The 20396-nt window shown below is 39.5% G+C and overlaps 1 protein-coding gene across 1 annotated transcript in view; it reads right to left on the reverse strand.

Annotated features, from left to right (window-relative positions):
• Positions 1-5045: 5045 nt before the first annotated feature.
• DMD (dystrophin) overlaps positions 5046-20396 on the reverse strand; it is a 2407712-nt gene continuing 2392361 nt past the window's right edge. Inside the window, 2 exon segments of the mRNA XM_080651877.1 lie at positions 5046-7542; positions 13046-13077. Of these exon segments, the coding sequence (XP_080508003.1) occupies positions 7531-7542; positions 13046-13077 (44 nt within the window). The 3' untranslated portion in view covers positions 5046-7530.

The raw sequence follows: 20396 nt of genomic DNA on the forward strand, positions 1-20396 counted from the left end.
AGACTCTGCTGCTTTTGGATGGAATGTTTGTAAATGTCTAAGTCCTTCTGTCGTAATGTGTTAAGTTCAATGTTCCTTATTGATTTTCTGACTGAATGGCTTATCCATTGATGAAAGTGTGATATTAAAGGAGTGATCTCATGTAGCAGATGAATCTTATTGGTTCAGTCTGCCCAGCTCTAAGTTGTCTCTCAAACCTTTGTGCCTGTCTAAGCAGTCTTCTTTATTCTCAGTGGCTCCCAGTAGCTGAGGTTGTGCCAAGATCTAGCAGTGTCCCAAGGGGAGCATCTCAGTCAGCACCTAGATGCAGGCTGATTGGAAGCTGGATCCTCTCTTTTATGGGAAGACTGGAGATGGGTGTTTCTGTATACTGCACTGCACTGTGCCTGGGTGGGGGGGGGGGGGCATAGCCAGCTAAGAATGGTTCCCTGAGTCAGGTGTTCAGGGGCATTCCCAGGGCATCAGACCTGTGCAGATGCTCCGTTCTGAGAGATAAACTAGTGAACTGGAATAAGGCAGAGAGAGAGCACAAAGATGGTGTCCAGCATCCTCTGGGTTTTCTGGGGTCTCTGGGGAGTATTGCAGTTGGCCCCTGGATGTATGTTAGATTAGAAGTCTGCCCTGTAGCTATTAAGATAAGCAAATAGGCTTCTTTCAAGGAAAGAATGAGCATTGCCATCTGTGTGTGGTCTCGTGGACACAAGCCTTGTTAGCTTTCAAAGCTACATGTTTTCGGGGCCCATGTCTCTGGTGGAAATCTTAAAAGTTGAGGTATCAGATGTGGGGGTCCAAACCCTTCATTCCTCAGGGAGAACTTGGGAGTGTTATGGGGAATGAATGTGATATACTACTTATGTAAGTCTAACTAGTCATAGAATAGAACTAAAATAAGAATTTACTAACAAAGTAAGCTTATAAAATAATTTATGTAAAGCTACCCATGTTAATCTTAGTAAAGGTTAAACTTAGCTTGTTATTCTAACATGATTTTTCTCTCAAAACTAGAACTTGCATGTTCTGCTTTCTCTCTCCCTCCTGAAAAAACCCTTGCCTGCACTGAGATGTTAAGATGGGCTGTCGAACCTCAGAGGGAAGGTGGGGGTGGGTGGGTGGGAAGAGATTAACCAAAGAACTTACATGCATATATGCATAACTCCTGGACACAGGCAATAGTGTGGTGAAGGCCTGGGGCTGGGGAGAGGTGTGAGCTAGAAGGGGTCAATGGGGAATAAAAGGGGATATCTGTAATACTTTCAACAATAAAGATAAATAATAAATAAATAATGATACAAGGATAAAAAAAGATAGGCTTTGGGAAGAGAGTCCCCCATCTTCTCAAGTGGCTGGCACTTGAATAAACCTCTTTCATTCTTACTAGCACCTTACTCATGAGTTTGGCTTTCATTGTGGCAGGTAGCCAGACCTGTGTTCAGTTTCAGGAGTTGTGAGTTCTCTCCTGGTTGTGTGTTGCATGACAGGGATGGGATTTATGGTGATATTTTGTCTCAACCTCTTCTATCCATTTCAACATGGGTGGTTTTTTCCCCCCTTATTTGCTCAATATGTGTAGGAGTCACTCAGCTACTTTCTGGGTTTCTTTCAGAAAGAATTGTTCTGTATGTAGCTGTAGATCCAATGTGCCTGTGGAAGGAGGTGAGTTCAGGAGCTTCCTATGTTGCCATCTTGAACTAGAACTCTTAGAAAGTGACTGTTATGTTATACAAATCATCTACATTATACATATGAAGACAATAAGATTTCTAAGTGGAACCCAGAGGATTAAGAATAATTAGGGTTTAAAATATATTCAAATTAGAGAAACTTAACTGCCTTTGCCAAGTGATCAAAGTTGAGATCACCAGGAATGGGACAGACTGTCTTCACATTCCTCCTGCTATCATGTGCTGAGGACCCACCATCGCTTGTGTCACATTCTTGCCAAAAACACATCCCATGAATATAATAATGAGGTCATATCAAACCCAAATTGAGGCATGTTGTACAAAGCAGCTGCCTTGTACTCTGAAAAAACGTCAAGGTCTTTAAAGACAAAGAAACACAGAGAAACTGTTCTTGGTCAAAGGAGATTAAAGAGATATGACTAAGTGTCATGGAATCATGAATTAGATCCTAGACCAGCCCAGGAAAACATATAACTTTTGAAAAATCATTGCACAATTGACATTTGAATGTGGGTTGTGTGGATGACACTTTTGTATAATGTTAAATTTCTCTATTTTGATGATGGTAATGCCATCATGTAAAAGAATGTCCTAGTTCTTAGGAAATGTATATGAAGTATTTAAGTGTAAAAGGGCACAATGTCTAAAACTTACTGTCAAGATGGTTCAGGGAGAAAACAGACGAGAGAGAGAGCAAGAGTGAGAGAGAAATAGAAACAATTGTTGAATCTGGGTAAAGGGTAAATGGGGGTTCTTTGTGCTATTCTCACAACTTTTCTCTATGTTTAAGGTATTTCAAGATAAAAAGTTAAAATTTATCCTGTATATAGACATACACTGAGTGGCCAGATTATTATGATCTCTGAATGCTCAGTGCATGAATTCGTGCATGGGTGGGGTCCAGCCAGCCTGGCCAGGGGGAGGGAACATGGGCGGTTGGCCGGCCTGCCTGCTGGTCAAACTCCTGGTCGAGAGGACAATTTACTTATTAGCCTTTTATTATATAGGCTATATACTGAGTGGCCAGATTATTATGCGTTCAGAGATCATAATAATCTGGCCACTCAGTGTATATACATACATGTATGTATGGATGCATAGATGTATAGAAATTAAGCCTCAAGTTACTGTAGATAATCTCTTCTGTACACAAAAGCCACTCTCATACACCTGCAAACTTCACACACTCACACATTACTTATGGAAAGTCTGGCATGCTGCTGCTCTCGTTGTCAAATAAGTCCATGAGCTCACAGCACTCTGAAGGCCAAGGAGCAATGGAGAATACTATGTTTGTAGTTCCTACTCCAGTGGCTTTGCTACTGTGGGAAAGGATTCAACTCATGTCCTTCCTACACGTAATTTGAGGGCAAAGTCTTTGCAAGTGTGCCAATGCTGCCTTTGTATTCATTCCATGAGAGCATTACAAATGCAGGGAAATCCCACCACAGCTCCACAGAACACATCCATTAGTTTTGATGCTTTCTCCCCAGAACACATTTTGCTTGCTGGTGCACAATTTGCACCAGCTTGATCCATTTTAATTTTTAACTGAAATAATTCCCTCCCCTCCAGCCTGTGCCAGGTGTGAACAGAAAGCCAAATGCCCTCCTCGGAGTCCTCCACACACAGTTGTCTTAGACATGGTGAAGTTTTAAAAATTCCTCAGTTCCCTAGTTGAATGCCATCAAAACAGCCAGTCTGGTATTTCAGCCAAAGGCTGGTTTGAGGAATGGCAGGAAGGATAAATGATATATTCATGTAAATAGGATAAAAACTGCCCGGCTGGCATGGCTCAGCAGTTGAGTGTCAACCTATGAACCAGGAGGTTATGGTGCGATTCCCCGTCAGGGCACATGCCTGGCTTGTGGGCTCGATCCCCAGTTGGGGGCATGCAGGAGACAACCAATCCATGATTCTCTCTCATCATGGATGCTTCCATCTCTCTCTCCCTCTCTGAAATCAGTAAATGTATATTAAAAAAATTAGGATAAAAATTAACCTTGGCATATGGGGACTTCAAGGGCAGTCTTTCAATGTAATAGTCACTTAAGTTGGCATTATCACTCCACCCTCAAAACTTTGCGAGTGATTCGTCAGAGATGTCACACTCACTTAACATCATTCTTAATGAGCTCAACCATCTGTTATTTCCAAAATCATTAGAATAGGCTGAAGCTAGTGAACTTTTGTAATTTCTTTGAATGCCTAGCATCTGAACCCTGTTGGGGAACTCCTCACCATGAATCTTGGTGGGAGACAAAGACAACCTCTTGCTAGAGATGTTGACATTGCTACTCATTTCCTAGCCTCCCTTGCAGCTAGAGCAGAAGCGAAGCAGGACAGAGATGAGGGGAATCTACCTCTGGTAGTGGTCATGACTATGTATGGTAGAGGTATCCTCCCCAGACTCAGTTCCGCGGCAACCTTTTAGGTTAGACTCCTGCTATTCAGACGTCCCCTTAAGTCCGGTATCATGAACAATAAAAGTGGCATGAAATTCTCAAGAAGCAAAGTGTAAACTGCAAACTGGTTAATTCTTATACTTGTTATTACTAACATAAGAAAATAAATGATAGGACAGTTGCTACACAAAAATGACATGCAAAGCTGCAAATGCTTGCCACCTTTGATCCAGAAATCTCACTTCTGGGAATGTGTCCCATCTTTTCACACAAGTCAAATAAGAAATGAGAGATGTGCAGTATTGTTTGTTATAGCAAGACTGAAAACCCACATATCCCACTAAAGGGGACTGCTTAAATAATATCCCACATACAGTGGAGTATTATGCAGCTATAAAAAGGAAGAAAGCATTTTATATATTGCATTGGAAAGATTCATTTTAATATCATTAAGAATGGACCTCTTGAATCCATTCTTAAGTTTAAAAAAGCAAGGTATATAAATAGAATGCTATATTCTGTTTAATGAAAGGGAAAAAAGGAGGAATACATGTTTGTAATAAAGATACTTTGGGGGGATACATAAGAAATTTAATAATATTTACTCAGAGGGCAGTGAGGATGATCTGGGAATAGGCTGGCAGGGTCTTTTCACTGTTTGCCTTCTAGATTTTGCATTTTTCAACTGTGTGCATGAATGACCTATTTAAAATTAAATAACTAAATTAGCCTGGCTGGTGTAGCTCAGTGGTTGAACATTGATCTGTGAACCAGGTCACAGTTTGGTTCCTGGTCAGGACACGTGTCTGGGTTGTGGGCTTGATCCCCAGTAGGGGGTGTGCAGGAAACAGCTGATCAATGATTCATCATTGATGTTTCTTTCCCTCTCCCTCCCTCTCTGAAATCAATAAAAATGTAAAAATAAAAACAAAATACAGCAGTCCAATCAACACTTTTTTGTAACATAACTGCGTGCTTTATTGAGATACACAGTAAAGCAGTAATATAATACAATAGTAAGGCATATATTTGGTGAAGTCTGATATGTTGTGAAAATGCAGTAAAACTGAAGTTTAAAAAAATAATTAGTAAATGTTACAGTGTTGGTGTTAAAACACAATGTATTATGATACTCAAGTAAGAACCCAGTACCTGAAAACAATGACATAACATGCCATGTGATGTTTATGCTTCAGTTACATTGATTATGATTTAGTTTAACACTCAGTGGTTATACAGAACATGAAATAATGTCCAAATTATGCTTAAAACATAGCAATAAAGCTCTCACTTTTTATTCATGTATTTTGCCAGACTCACTCCAGAACTAATGTCTAAAAGATAAAACAAAAAGATTAAAACAAAATTATGCACTCATTCTACCTTTGATTTTAGAATGAAACTTAAACTTCTTAGTAGGAAGTAAAGTAACCCCTTGTTTTAAATCGTGGTTAAAGAAAAATTCTTAAAGAAAAAGTCCAGCGTTACATAAAGGAAAAATGCAAGACTAAAACCAAATATTAATGTAATTTGTTACCTTAGAGCTTTGGGTTTTCTTTTGGAAATTATAAAGGAAGAAAGAAAATGGGGGGAAATATTCATACAATGGACAAGTGGTGAAGCTGTGAAATCAGGTGTGCACAATTATTAGGAACACCCCAAAACCAAAGTGAGGTAGAAATAGCATGAGAAGCCATGTTTGATGTTAAGTATCATAATAAAATAAGGGACAAAACCCACACTCCAAAAGTTAATTACATTTGATGTAAGAGGTAACAGATTTGCAAAATAATAGGTCACATGGTGCTTCCTATTGAATATTTTTAAAATCAAAGACTAATAAGAGGAAATGAAAGAGTAAAGCTTTTTCCTACGAGCTAGTCCTCTTGAGTTTTTCTCCTCATTTTGAACAATGTTTGTTTGTTTATATATTTAACTTGCTTAATCCACCCAAAGGGGATTGCAGTGTCTTCTGGAACATCTGAATCTATCCTCGTCCCCACTTAGAGAAATGCAAAGGAGAGAAGCACAGTTCACGAACTTCTGGGTGGATATTTAACAGTGTCACAGTGTGATGGGGCTACTGTCTTACATTTTTCCAAGGGTTATCCTAAATTAAGTCCTATGGCATTTAAAACTCACTGCAATGAGAGAGAGAGAAAAAAGCTTAAAACAAAAAGGAAAAGAAAACACCCACTGCTGTTTGCGAGAAGAGAATCATTTAGTTGTAATTATACAGATTTCTATGTATGGTTATGAAGATTCACCCAATCCTTTACTTCAAGAGTGGCCTGCCTACTCCCTCAGCGGGATCAGCTGAGAACCCAGAGCTCTCCTCGTCTCTGGGTGTTTAAAATGCTTTCTGATGCTCTGACTTCCACTGAAGCACCATGAAGTCTAAATTGTGGCATTGCCAACAGCAGGAAGCTGTACATATCAACCAATGCATTATTCTGACATAGTAAGTCCTGTGTACTCATTCACATGTTCCTTTTTTTTAAAAAAATGCAATACTCTAGTTGTCAGTGGAAAGTTCCAAATGAGAAACATCTGGAGCCCCAGACAATGTTTTAGTGTGGTCGTTTCCTTCTGCCTTCAGGCTCCAGGAAAGCCATTCTAGACCGAGCAGGTAAGCTGAATGACCAGAAGCAATTTCTTGCCATTAGCAAGTGGAAGGAACATTTGAACAAGAAATTTAAAAGGTCTCTAGAAATTCCTATCGATTTATCTATATACCTATAGTATCTGCATACTTATAGACATATAGATGTGTACAACGAAAACCCACAGCCCGTTCCAATCAGTCAACAACTCTCAAGAGAGCAATGTGAAGCAGTCATTTGGTAGTGTCAGAGGAAGTCTTATCTCAATATGCAAGAAAAAAAAAGCCATGAATTTCATATGGATATCACGCTAAAAGGAAGCAAAACAATGTACTGCCTCAAAGTGTGTGTGTGTGTGTGTGTGTGTGTGTGTGTGTGTTTGTTTTTAGGGGTTTTTATAAACAACTTTTTTTTTTAAATAAAGCACACTTTAGTTTACAATCTTTCTGTATAACTGTTATAAATTTTTAAACAACCCAAAATGCGTTCCATATAAAGAAATGGCAAGTTATTGAACTATCAAGATTTTACATGTAGTTTTCTTATAACTTTTTTTGTACAATTGCATAGACGTGTAAAACCTGCCATTGTTAACAAAACAATAACAGACTTAGAAACTACTGAAATCTACAGTATAGTACCACTACCCTTCACAAAAATATAGATTTTTTTTTCTTGTAAACTCTTACTGTCTAATCCTCTTTGTTGTATGAATATTATAAAAACCATGCGGGAATCAGGAGTTGTAAAACATTTATTCTGCCCCTTCTTCATCTGTCATGACTGAAACTAAGGACTCCATCGCTCGGCCCAAATCATCTGCCAAGTGGAAAAGGCTTCCTACATTGTGTCCTGGAAAACAAAGAGAGAGAGAGAGACTTCACACAGGTGCAGGCATCACCCCCCGGCTCTTTGCCATCTAGGAAATCATTCCCCATTTCTTGGTGAGGACAACACAGAAGCTGCATCGAGGGTATATACAACAGGGTTGGATTTCCACCAGTTTCCAGGAAGAAGCAAAGCCTTGTTAATGAAGCCATTTCACGTTGTTAGTATTAGCTGAATATTGGATCAGGCTACTGTTGCCATTTGAGTAGAAAAATGTCGAAGACCACAATCATCTTCTCAATATAGAGCAAAAGGATTCCATGGCTGCCCTAGCTGGTTTGGCTCAGTGGATAGAGCATCGGCCTGTGGACTGAACGGTCCCAGGTTCGATTCCAGTCAAGGGCAGATGCCTGGGTTGCGGGCTCGATCCCCAGTAGGGGGCGTGCAGGAGGCAGCTGATCAATGATTTTCTCTCATCACTGATGCTTCTATCTCTCCTTCTCCCTTCCTCCCTGAAATCAATAAAAGTATATATTTAAAAAAAGGATTCCATGGGTAAGCACAAGATTCCCCTCATCACAGGAATATTTCACCCTTTCCTAGTACTAGATTTTTTTTCCTATCAAACAGCCATCACCATAACTATCACCACTACCACTGCCACCATTGCCACTCTATGGCCATCACCGTTATCATCACTACTACCATCACCATGACATGAAATCTTCAATTTAAAGCTGTTTCAAGCTGTTGGCTCACTTCTTTTTTTCTCTCTCTCTTTATTAAGGAATTACATGTGTCCTTATCCCCCCATTGCCCTCCCCATCCCCCCACTCACGTTCTCACCCCCCTGGTGTCTGTGTCCATTGGTTAGGCTTATATGCATGCATATAAGTCCTTTGGTTGATCTCTCCCCCTCCCCTACCTTCCCTCTGAGGTTTGACGGTCTGATCTATGCTTCTCTGTCTCTGGATCTGTTTTTGTTCATCAATTTATGTTGTTCATTATAATCCACAAATGAGTGAGATCATGTGATATTCACCTTTCTCTGCCTGGCTTATTTCACTTAGCATAATGCTCTCCAGTTCCATCCATGCTGTTGCAAATGGTAAGAATTCCTTCTTTTTTACCACAGTGTATTCCATTGTATAGATGTACCACAGTTTTTTAATCCACTCCTCTGCTGATGGGCATTTAGGCTGTTTCCAAATCTTAGCTATGGTAAATTGTGCTTCTATGAACATAGGGGTGCATATATACTTTCTGATTGGTATTTCTAGTTTCTTGGGATCTAAGGCTATGGTGGAGGTGACTATTTGCTTTCTGCTTTTACTTGGGTTGAAAAAGAAACTCTTGATGGGACCTTTCTGTACACTATTAATGTTTGAATTAGAAAGCTTCAAAATAAAAATCACTTTCCATTCCAAATTACTCTAGAGCCCAATTATAATATGACCCACATGTTTAGCATGGATTTGGGTGTCCTGTGAGTCAAGTTTTGATCTCCTAAATGAGGGTTAACTATCAGAATCACCTTTTAAAAACAATGTGACATGACCTAGCATTAATCCCCCAGCACAGAACACAGAGGCAGCACAATATCCCTGGGTACTTTGTGGCAAGATTCCGATCTAGAGTAAAATGATTTGAGACATACTGTATGGCTTGACTTTTCATGTAAGTACCATATTTTTATATGGCTTATTTTAATTCTTGGACATCAGTAAGTCATTTCACTATTCAAGTACTGCCTTTGAAATGAAAAATGCTTTACTAGGCTATTACTACCTTGCCATGTATCAACTTTACAGATTGCCATAGTAATTGTTAAAATCTCTATAAAAATTAAAGATAGACTAGGACAGGTATTCTGTTCTAATATTTATTTCAAGAGATGTCGTTTTTATATATGAGAGAGAGGATCTGGAGAGCATTCATAGGCTGCACTTACACAGTGATGGCACCAGATCAAACTAAGACTTATTGAAACTGTAATGCCACTCAGCCATTAAAAGGTGATAAAGTTTATATAAATCTCTTTGAACTTATCAGTGCAAAGAGTTTCTGTGAGAACTAATTATATTTTTAAAAAATCACTATGGATTTTGGTTGAGATTGCAAACATAAAAACTTTTAACAAAACATATGTACTACTTATAGAGCGGGCCAAGTGTTTGGCAACCTTCAGTGGAAATGAAATAGTCATTGGACTTTCTAAACCATCAATAACCACAGGAAGCCAGTGGGTCCTTTGCTGTTCTTTTGAGCTTAGAGCACAAATATATAACTGATGCCATTAGGTTAGAGGGCTTCCCTTGTATCTATTTTTGACTGCCGTGCAATCCTAGGAAATCGCAATTATTCATGCATAATTGAAAATGGATGGGCTAACTGTACATTCTTAATTACTTGCCATCTTAATAGCAATTAGCGAAGCAAATAAAAACAAAACTCAAGACCCTTCCAACATGATATCTGAATAGAATTCCAACTATTTCTCATTACCCACACATAGTCCACCTTGTAGATAAAAAATATGTTGCAAACATAAAAAAGGCAAGAATTCATTTTTTTCCCTTTGGCTTATTGATAATAATCAAAACATGCCTATTTTAGATTGTTTGCTAGGGGATGTGGATTGCAGTTCTAAAGATAATAAAGACAAGTAAATGCATTTCTAGATTACAGCAGGTCCTTGAATAACTTTTTGTTCACCGTTGTTTCGTTGTAACATTGATGAGCTGTCGTAGGAACCCAACTCTTGTTTATATCAATGAGCCTATGGCAAAAGTGGTTTCATCATATGTAATTTCGCTTAAAGCCAAGAACCTACTGATGATGCTAAGTGAGGACTTACTGTATATAACCAAGTGGTGCTTGTGCTCCTTGAAATGGTGATCAGTTACTACCCGAACAGAAAACTCTTGCATCTCTCAAAAGGCATGAGTTCTAGGTACATCTGCTATGGAAAAAGTTACCTGGTAAATTACTTCATTATTCTTACTATACCATACACACGCCCACAAAATGGTAGGTGGTCTTTAAACCTGTCTAGCCTGTTCGTGTTCACCAAATGACCTCATGGCTGTTCCTATGCTAGAAAAATGGTGTTCAGTCACCTCACCATATCTACATTATGCCTTTGGTCACTTTATTTTCAAATACCTGTTTCACCAGAATAGTGATTCCAATGTTTTTTCATGGATGTTTTCATTAGAGCCAGAAAAGAAATCTATCTCTTTGACAAAATACTGCCTCAAAGAATCATATATCTCAATCCATTGGAGGCATAAAACTGCACTTTGATATGGATACAGAAAATAGAGTTGTACTCTGGTTCTGTTGTCCAGTGTATAAAGCAGAACATTAGAGAGGTCATTAATTGTACATGACAGGTATTCCTAAAGTCAAAATTAAAATCTTATGAGCACGAAAGGCACTGAAAAGCAGGCAGGATTCAGGCATCTATAATCAGCGTCAGCAACAAGCTGACACAAAAATACATCTGTAGAAAGTATTAATTTAATCCATTTTAATGCAAGGATTGTTGAACACAAAGGCACCATGCATTGAACATTAGGGCAGTGGTATGTTTTTCCAAGTTGGCGCTTACTGTGACACATCCAGTCTCACACGCCACCGCTGCCTGAGGGAGTTATTTTCCGCAGTGATTGGAATTGAGACTTTCTGGCAGTGAGCCAAGACCTCAATAGCAATCTGGCACTCTATTTTTTAAAAATATAATGCCCAAATAAATGGCCAAAGCAAAGCCAGAATACTGCACTGAAATCTGCTTATCTTTCCTTTTCTATAATTTAATCTTTTTTTTGGGGGGGAGGAAGAGCTGGTCTACTATACATTTGGGGTATTTTCATAGCATTAAAAATATCACTATTATTTTGGTTGTCTGGTTTTCTGGAAACTTGATCGATTAACATGTGCCTCAGGTAGTAAAGTTTCCAAATGCCTATATGACTTCAATTATATGTGCTGGCCTTTTCTAAAATTCATTTGAGAGAAACATGTTCAGGGTGGTCAAGATTATGGTACAACTTTTTACAAGTCAAAATAAATGTTAAGGAGCACTTACCACAAGAATGAACCCAGGAGGTATCACATAAGAAGTATGTGAGCCAGGCAAACCATCAGGAGCATTCAATGCTTCACCTATCCGGGTGTCCTCAGTTTCTCCTCCCAGCCTATCACTCCCTCCCTGGGAGCCCACCGCCCCAAGCTGTGGAAGGACCACTGGTATAGACACACTGAAGGATCATTCAATTATCCTTTAATTATTAGGCTTGCATGGCCTGGTGTTGGCAGAATTCCCAGTATGCCTCCTTATATTTAAATGAATGAGAGGCTACCCTTGTCCATCCTATTGCTAAGGATCCAAAATCTTCTCTTATAAGGACTCTCCATCCATCCAGTCTGCCTCCCAGATGAGTACATGCTATTGCCATCCACGAGAGGGTTTTCTTTCTCACATCTGTTGCACTAAGACAATTTTACTTCACTTGGGCTGTCACTCAACACTTTGTCATCCAATCGTCATTTGATTAGGTAATTCAATGTCTAGGTAATATTTCTGGTAGAAGTATGAAGCAGCTTTCACTGTAAAACCCCAAACCACATACAGTGATAATGCCATATCCTACCGCCTTTAACACCAAAAGAGGCATAAAAAAACCCAACAACTCTTAAGACTCCCAACATTTATTTTTTACCTCTCATTGGTTAACATTCTATCTGGCTCCAAATGCCAAATAAAAAATAAGCATCCTCTAAGGGGCAAGTAGAGATGACACAAGCCTTTCCAACACCATGTTCTAACATGGCAGTCAAGCATCAGAGTTAAGAGTGTGGCTCTGGAGACTGCCTGGATTCAAACTATGTCACCTTGGACACAGTTTGCTCTTTCATTTACTCCGTCTCCTTATCTGTAAAATGGGGTTAATAAGGGTATCTACCTCATAGGCTTCTCATGAAGCGTACATAGTAAAATAGATGGCAAGTACTTAGAACAGTGCTTGGAACACAGTAAGTGCTCAAAAAATATTAGCTGAAGTGGGAAAGGAAGAGTGTAGGGACCCAGGGAAAAAAAAGTAAACAAGACAAAATGAAGACATCCCAAAAGAATACAAACCAAATGCACTGGCAGAAAATGCTAGAGTCCTGGAAGTAGTTATGTCCAAGGCTAAGTTTATTTTGAAGATTTTGTTTGTGTTGCAAATGGCAACAGATGATGAACTGCAGGCTTCTGACCCAGGGACTACAGAGGTTTGCCATTTTAAAGAGATTCCTGCTTACCCCGACCCATGGTCCTGTCGTCATGGTGATGACAATGGCAATGAATATTTGAGGACTGTTCCTCATGAGCTGCAAGTGGAGAGGTGACTACCATCCTTACATGATGACATGTGTAATACATACATGCGCGTGCACGCACACAATTCTTACACAAACGCCAAACATAGAAAGCGGGATGAGACAGACAGAAGCCATGGCTGTGAGTCTGAATCTCACTGACCTCTCTCATTGGCTTCCCAGGGGTATTTCTTCCTTTAATAATAGAGAGAGGAAGAGGTAGAGATATCAGAAAGGGAAAAAACCATGCATATATATACAGTTTCATACCAATTTGCTTCTTTTACCAAACTAATGTTGAGATGACAATTCATTTATTCCCTTCTGAAAAAATAGAAACAAATAAAAAAAAAAAAAAACAACCCAAAAGACACATCCAGTCAAATAACCTTTACACACACTTAAATCAGTGTAAACAGATAACACGATCCAGGAGATAGCACTTATAGAATCCATGGTGGTCATGTGGGAAAACTGGATGAAAGCTGGCACAGCATAGAAATCTGACAAATCAAACATTGTTTTTAAGAGCAACTGTAGGATCTCAAGCTTAACGTCAAAAGTCTCAGAATCTCTTTACTCTGGACTTGACAATCAACACACTGAAACATAAACAGTAGTTGTCTTTGTGTGCCCAAACTCCGCACCCCAAATGCAAAGCAGAACATCACATGGATGACAGACTCCATCCTCTTCGGAGAATTTGTTCCACCTGGTAGAAGCTGAGCATGCCCATAGTGGGACTGGGGGCATTTGAGGAAAAGAAAGAAAAAAGGGGGAAGGAGATCAAGCCCACTAATGGGCAAGCCACAGAGCCAGAGCCAGGAATAAGCCTTCAACTTCCTCATGTCAGCGGGTATCAGGAGCCTTGAGAGTCCATGGCTAAAGACCCACGGGCCTTATTCGCTTTATAGAATCCCACATCTATATGCATGTACTTATTTTTGAAAAGCAGGTTTTGATGAACTTTTCTATGATAATATAATTGGACAGAAAATCAGAGCCCTCTGACCATACTACATGCCTTGGGCATGCAATTTCCTTTTAGCTCCTGAGTCTTAAAAATGAAATACTACTGGTTTGCAAACTTGGACTTTAGCAAAAATCTTCTACGAAATCCCAGTATTTACAGCAGATAAAAGCAGAACCGTGAGAGATCCATGCCTCCCCACCCCCGACCCACCACGCTCAGGAGCTCCAAGACCAAAACTCCCTGAAACAATTTGAGAACTACTACTCTAGAATGAGGAACTATGGAGCTACCATTAAAAAACAAATCTTTCAAAACTCAAGTTTAGGGCTCAAAACTTCTAGTATATATTTAAAGGTTTTCTAAGTATGACTTTCCTCCCTCTTACCTCCCTCTTTTCCTTCCTTCTGAATTTTCCCGGGTCTAAAATCTCTTGAGTATAAAAACTGCTTGATTGACCATGTCCTCATGTCAAAGTGTTCATGACCCTACTCAAATCAGGAAAGAGAGAAATAGGTGCCGGCTCCTCAGGTGGGGAGTGGGGGGAATCCCAGTGGTAGGCCCATACCAAATGGCAGGAAAAGGGAAGAAAATAACTTTATTTCATCCTTGATGATTCAAAAGAATGCCAGCATGACTTACCCATTCCTTTTGACTCCTTTAGCAAGTTATTTTTTTTAATCTTTGTACTTCATAGTTATACTGTCTAGTAGTAGAATTAATTCCTTTCCCCTGTACTTGATTATGATCTCAAGGGCAGGGCCCGCATGTTGCTTACCCGCCACTCTATCCGCAATACCTTGTATTGCACCCTGACACTATGGGTATTTGATAAATGCTGGCTGAAGTGAATTACAAAGGTAGCCACTAGGTCATGGCCATGAGTCCTTTGGTGTTTTAGGCAACTTGGCCTTGTGTGCTACCCTCTAGCTTGTATGACAGGAGCTGGTAACTTGTTCTAGCTTGTTTCTCTGGTCTATTTTTTAAAGTTCAGAACTTTCATGAAGGACAGTGTTGTTAGAAAGGAATATGATTTCGTTCCAGAGTGTAATTACGATTACTAGAATGATAAATGCTGCATATCTTTATCCATTCTATACCAAGCCATATTCAGAGCTCAGTATCAACTGGGCACTGCCGAATATGCAGCGAATGATTTGGGTTTTGTTTCAGGTACTTCTCCAGAACCTGTATTGTATATAAATGAGCCTCCCAGAGCCTTGTTAACCCTGATCTTTTTCAAAAGCCTCCCTCATCATTGGGTGGCAATGTGCTCATTAGCATAATACAAAAGGACTGCCCTCTTTTCTTTAAAAAAGTTAAAAAAATGTTTCCCACTGTACTAAGCATAGTTCTATACTGGTAAAATGCAATATGGAAGAAAATTATTTATCAATCAAGAAATATAAGTACCAGAGCAAAGTTTTATTTCATAAATACATTCTTTGGCAATGAGGTGCCTTAGACATTCACTTAGGCTGTCCATCTGGCAATGTGGGATGTTGTCAGGAAATGAATCAAGAGAAAAAAGGAAATGTGCTAGTACATCCTGAGTCTAAATATAGGGCTTGGTCAGGTCTGCATAAGTCGAGTTTACTCAGGCAGTATGAACATAAGATGATTGGTTATAATTCTTTAATTCAATGTCAGTTTTTGGGTACCATTAGCTTCTTTATCTCAGTCCACTGACCAGTTTGAAAGTTTAGAATGAGTTCCTTTCTTAGGATTTCTGTTTCAATACAAGTAAAAGAAGATTCCAGTGGTCATACTTGAAATATATTGAAGCATGCTGGGTCTTTGATGAACAGGGATATAAATGCATAGTGGATTCAAATGCAGTTTTGATGAGCTCAAAGTTGATCAGCACCTAAGCCTGTGGCTGTATGTAATGAGCTAGAATGGATAACAAAATAACAGTGTGAAGCAGAGACTGGCAAACTTTCTCTGTAAAGGCCAGAGAGTAAATATTTTAGGTTCCCATGCCACGCCATCCCTGTAGTGACTTTCAGCTCTACTCTGCCACTATAGTGAGAAACAGCGGTAAACAATATGTAAATGAAAGGGTATGGCTCTGTGCCAATAAAACTTTATTTACAAAACCAGGATCTGACCCATGGACTGTAGTTTGCTGGCCCTGAATGTAAAGGAATGAGAGTTAAAATCCTTCATGGAGGCAGAAAGGAAACACAATGGTTCCTGCTTCTGCCATGGTTCTTGATGTTGTTCTTCCATTAAAGAATCACAGATAAGACTTGAATTTTAAAGGATGGCAAGTTTTGCAAAGCTGTTGGGTTGGTAATTTAGAGGCATGTCACAGAATTTATGTGGGCTTATTTGGAAGGGACAGGAAGTATGAGAGTGACAGGCTGCTATGAGTTGTTGGGGATAAAATTTATGTGGCACAGGTCAGCAGGTAAGAGATTATACAAGCGGCAGAAATACCTGCATAGTATTGCTAATTGCTTCCTGAATTATCTTGCTGTACTGAGAGCTTATGTTGGATCCTCGCATTCATTAATCTATGTACAGGGGCACCTCATTTTGAGAAAGCCCAGTATCATACTGCTGACTAGGGAAACACTTCTTTCATGAATGTGCATGCATATAAAAATACCTTTGTTAGACTGCTAAATGACCAGATGTGTATGGGCAAATAACTTAAAGAGTTTAATTTAAAATTATGTTTATTGTTCATTCTATCCATGTAGTGTTCCTAAAGAATAATGGTGGATATTTAGAAAGTATTTACAGTAGATAATGATTTCTATTACAGTGAAATTCAACTTCTACATATACTTTTATAGAGATGGACAGATTATAGATAGATAAATAGATTAGATAGAAATTGGTTAACATCTTGTGTTTAATATACATTGAGCCACTCAAATCCCCCAAGTGGCTGTGAACAGCTAACTATATCTAGAGATTAATCAGGAAAGATATAATCACAAAGGTAAATGTGCATCTATTCACACCTTGAACACCCAGCTGTTTATATTGGTTATTATGCAGGACCGTTTTGCCATCAGCTTATCACTACATGGAGAAGCATGTAACCCCTTTATTAATTTGGATAACAGTTGAGTAAGGCTATTGAGAGAAGATCAGAAGGCTAATTTAACTTGCTGAATGGCCATGAACCAGGCACTTAACTTCTTTGGGCTTCCAGGTACTTTTAATGAAAATGAAGATGAAGGTTAGCTGATACTTTAAGACTTGACCTCTAAGTCAAAACTGTGGCAGAGGGTAACAAAGAAATTGTAAATTTAAATTACACAGTAACTCCCCTATCTATATACTTTATATTTATGGAAAACATAATATCGTTTTTTTTTTTAAAAAGTATTTCCCTCTGTGGGCAATTATCTAGCAGGGTTAAGTAAACCACGAGTTGGTATTTAAGAGCACATTTCCACTAAATGTCAGACCTCGGGCTCAGACATCTGTTCTGAGTTACTCAAACAGCTGTCCAAAACAGCTGTAGTAACCGTGAACTTCATTTTTTTGTAACATAACAACGGGAACATGGATGGCAGGCTTAGAATCAAAGCACAATATCCTCTAAGGCATTAGCAAGATCTTGGCAGAAATTTGCATGGTAAAAATTCTAAAATTTCATTTTCTTTAAAAATATATCCACCTGGGTAAGAAAAACTGAGATTGGTTAGGTCAATAGTTTTAAACCACTGGATCAGAAAATCAATTTAGTGGGTTGCAAGCAGCAGCTTATTTTTCAGTAGATAACACATAGAAATAGTGTGAATTATATGTAGTATGGTAAGAACTGCTGCTTGAAACATTTGCTTCTGGTCTTTGTATATACAGGGTGAGGCAAAAGTAGATTTACAGTTGTTCATATGGAAAATATTACAAGAATAAACTCTGTATTTCTCATACAACTGTAAACCCACTTTTGCCCCACCCTGTACATGTGACTATAAACGTATGTGTGTGGTGTATACATATGTGTTTATATGCATACACATCAATAATTTATTTGATAGCTTCACCCCATTTTGAGATGTAAAATGTTTCTCTTACTATGGATAATGGTCAAAAAGGATCAAAAGCCACTGTTTTGGCCATCAAAGATGTTAAAGGCACTGTTCAAGGCCCTTCCATTTGGGAGAATCTGTAATCCCAAGAACATAAAACTCTCGGGATTTTTTGCTTAATATCAGCCTAACATACCTACTAACTGGTAAGATGTTCCCATTAAACCCTGCCATGTATTTATATTTTCTCTATTCTTTAAAAATGAGAAATGCTTTTAGTTAGAAATAAGACATACACTAATACACTTTGGGGAGTATATTGATATTTTTTGCAGTGACACTTTTTATCCTTTGAATTTGGGGAGAAAAAGTGTGCTGTGACTTATAAGAAATATATATTTGGTCTTTGTCCTTCCCTGGCACAGAAATGCTAAAGCCCTTGGAATTTCCTCAGGAGAAGCATCAAGGTGCCTTTTATGTTAATGAGCACCTAGAGATGGAGACTGGTTGCCAGGGGAGCCAACTATGTGATTAGAGGGTTGGAACTTTGAATCTTACCTCCAGACCTGCAGGGTTAGGAGAGGGGATGGAGATTAGGTTCAATCACCAGTGGCCAATGAGTCCATCAATGAGACCTATGTCATGAAGCCTCCATAAAAATCTGAAATGATGTGGTTTGGACCGCTTTTGTGTTAATGAGCACATGGAGATTCGGGGAGAGTGGAGCTCCCAGAGGACCTGGAATCTCCATGCCCCTTCCACATACCTTGCCCTATGCATCTCTTCCTGCTGGCTGTTCCTGAGTTAAATGCTTTCCTAATAAGCAGGTGATCTAATAAGCAAATCGTTTTTGCCGAGTTCTGGGAGCCACTCAAAAACGTTAATCTAACCCAAAGGAGGGGGTCCAGTTTTGTAGGACTGAGCCATGAACTTGTGGGATGTGATGCGACCTCCAGGTAGATAGTGTCTGAATTGAGTTGCAGTGTAGGATTCCCAGCCGGTGTCAGAGAATTGCCTGTTGTTGGGGTGGGGGAAACCCCCACCCACTGGAATTGGGTGAAGAATCATAAAAAGGCCTATAATAAGGACAAGTCTGGCAAGAAGTAGCAAGAAAAGTAAAAACGTCAAGGTCATACCATTACAAAATACCAGGCAGATCTAGTTCCTTATCTACTCTCTTATTATTTTTGTTTGATCGTGTTTTCCTCAGGAAAATGATTTAATTCTCAAAGGCCATCACAGTACTATTGAGTAAGTAGGAACTTACTTAAAGGAATTGATATCAGATGAAGCCTCCTTATACCATATTTGGAAACTCCAATTAGCACTCAGGGGACGATAATGCTTCCATAAGTGCTAATTTAGTAAACACTATGCAGGCGGCCTGAATGGTTGCCCAAGTTTCCATATAAGTAAATCCACATCACACAAGTAGCATCAGAGATGCGAACTACCAACTATCATAGCAGAGGAAGCATATTTCTAGTCTTGCAGGTGGCTACTTCCACATCCATGTGGTATCCAGCTTTAAGGACTCTGCAAGGGGATGCAGGGAGAGGATGCCAAGGATTTCACCTTCAAGACACTTAGGATGGTCCAGGGACCCAGTACGAAAGGCTGCTATGGGAAATGAGCCATGAGCCCTGCTCTGGCCTCTCCTCTGCTCTACTCTAGTTGTTTAGATGTGAAAGAAATGCCCAGGGCACCAACATATAACCACTAACTTCCCACAGAGCAGGTAACTCGCTTTCAGTTTAAGGGGCTGGGATGAGACAGTGTCCATGACCTTCAAGGGAAAGCCTGGGGTCCACGGAATGTGTGTGAGATGTTGAGGCCCAAAGTCCCTGCCCGACCAGTAGCTGTGTGATTTTGAAGAAGACACTTGCTCAGTCTGAAGCTAACCTCCTATTTCTGTAAAAGGGTGCTTCTAGGATTCATCGTGTCATAGACATCTCCATTACAGCAATAACAGTACTGCACCGTGATTTGAACTTTGGAAATCTATAGCCACTGTTGACCACGAGCACCTAGAAGACAAGGAACCTGGCATTTCTTCTTTGCATCCTTAACCCCCTCCACTGGTCCATAGTAGGTGCTTGTAAAAGCTGGCAGGATAAAGGTGAAAGCATGTGATTTATGTCAAACTGGCATATGGTCTCATTATGATTCATAGCATCTGGGGAGAGAAGACAGCTAAGATAGGATGGGGATGAGAGTGGTGGGTGTGGGGTGGGAGGAAGACAGATAAGATTTTTATCTGTTAGAATCAACATATCAGAGATGCTCTGTGGTAGAAAGATGGCTGGTGCAGATGTTTAAAATTAGCTTCCCCTGACGGTTCCTTAGCAACCCTCTATCAGAACATTATTGCTTTTAATGTGCACTGCACTACGTTTACTCATACATCAAGTAGCTAGGAAATGGCCATTGTGCACCAAGAGTGAACAAAAAGGTAGGACTCAAAACACCCTCGTCAGCGCCCTTAGGGAGAGGAACAAATAGCCAGATTCTCTGGAGCCCTTCCCCCCTGGGCTGCCCATTAGGGGTGC

This window comes from Plecotus auritus, assembly GCF_963455305.1.
Source record: "Plecotus auritus genome assembly, chromosome: X".
NCBI classification, from domain to species: Eukaryota; Metazoa; Chordata; class Mammalia; order Chiroptera; family Vespertilionidae; genus Plecotus; species Plecotus auritus.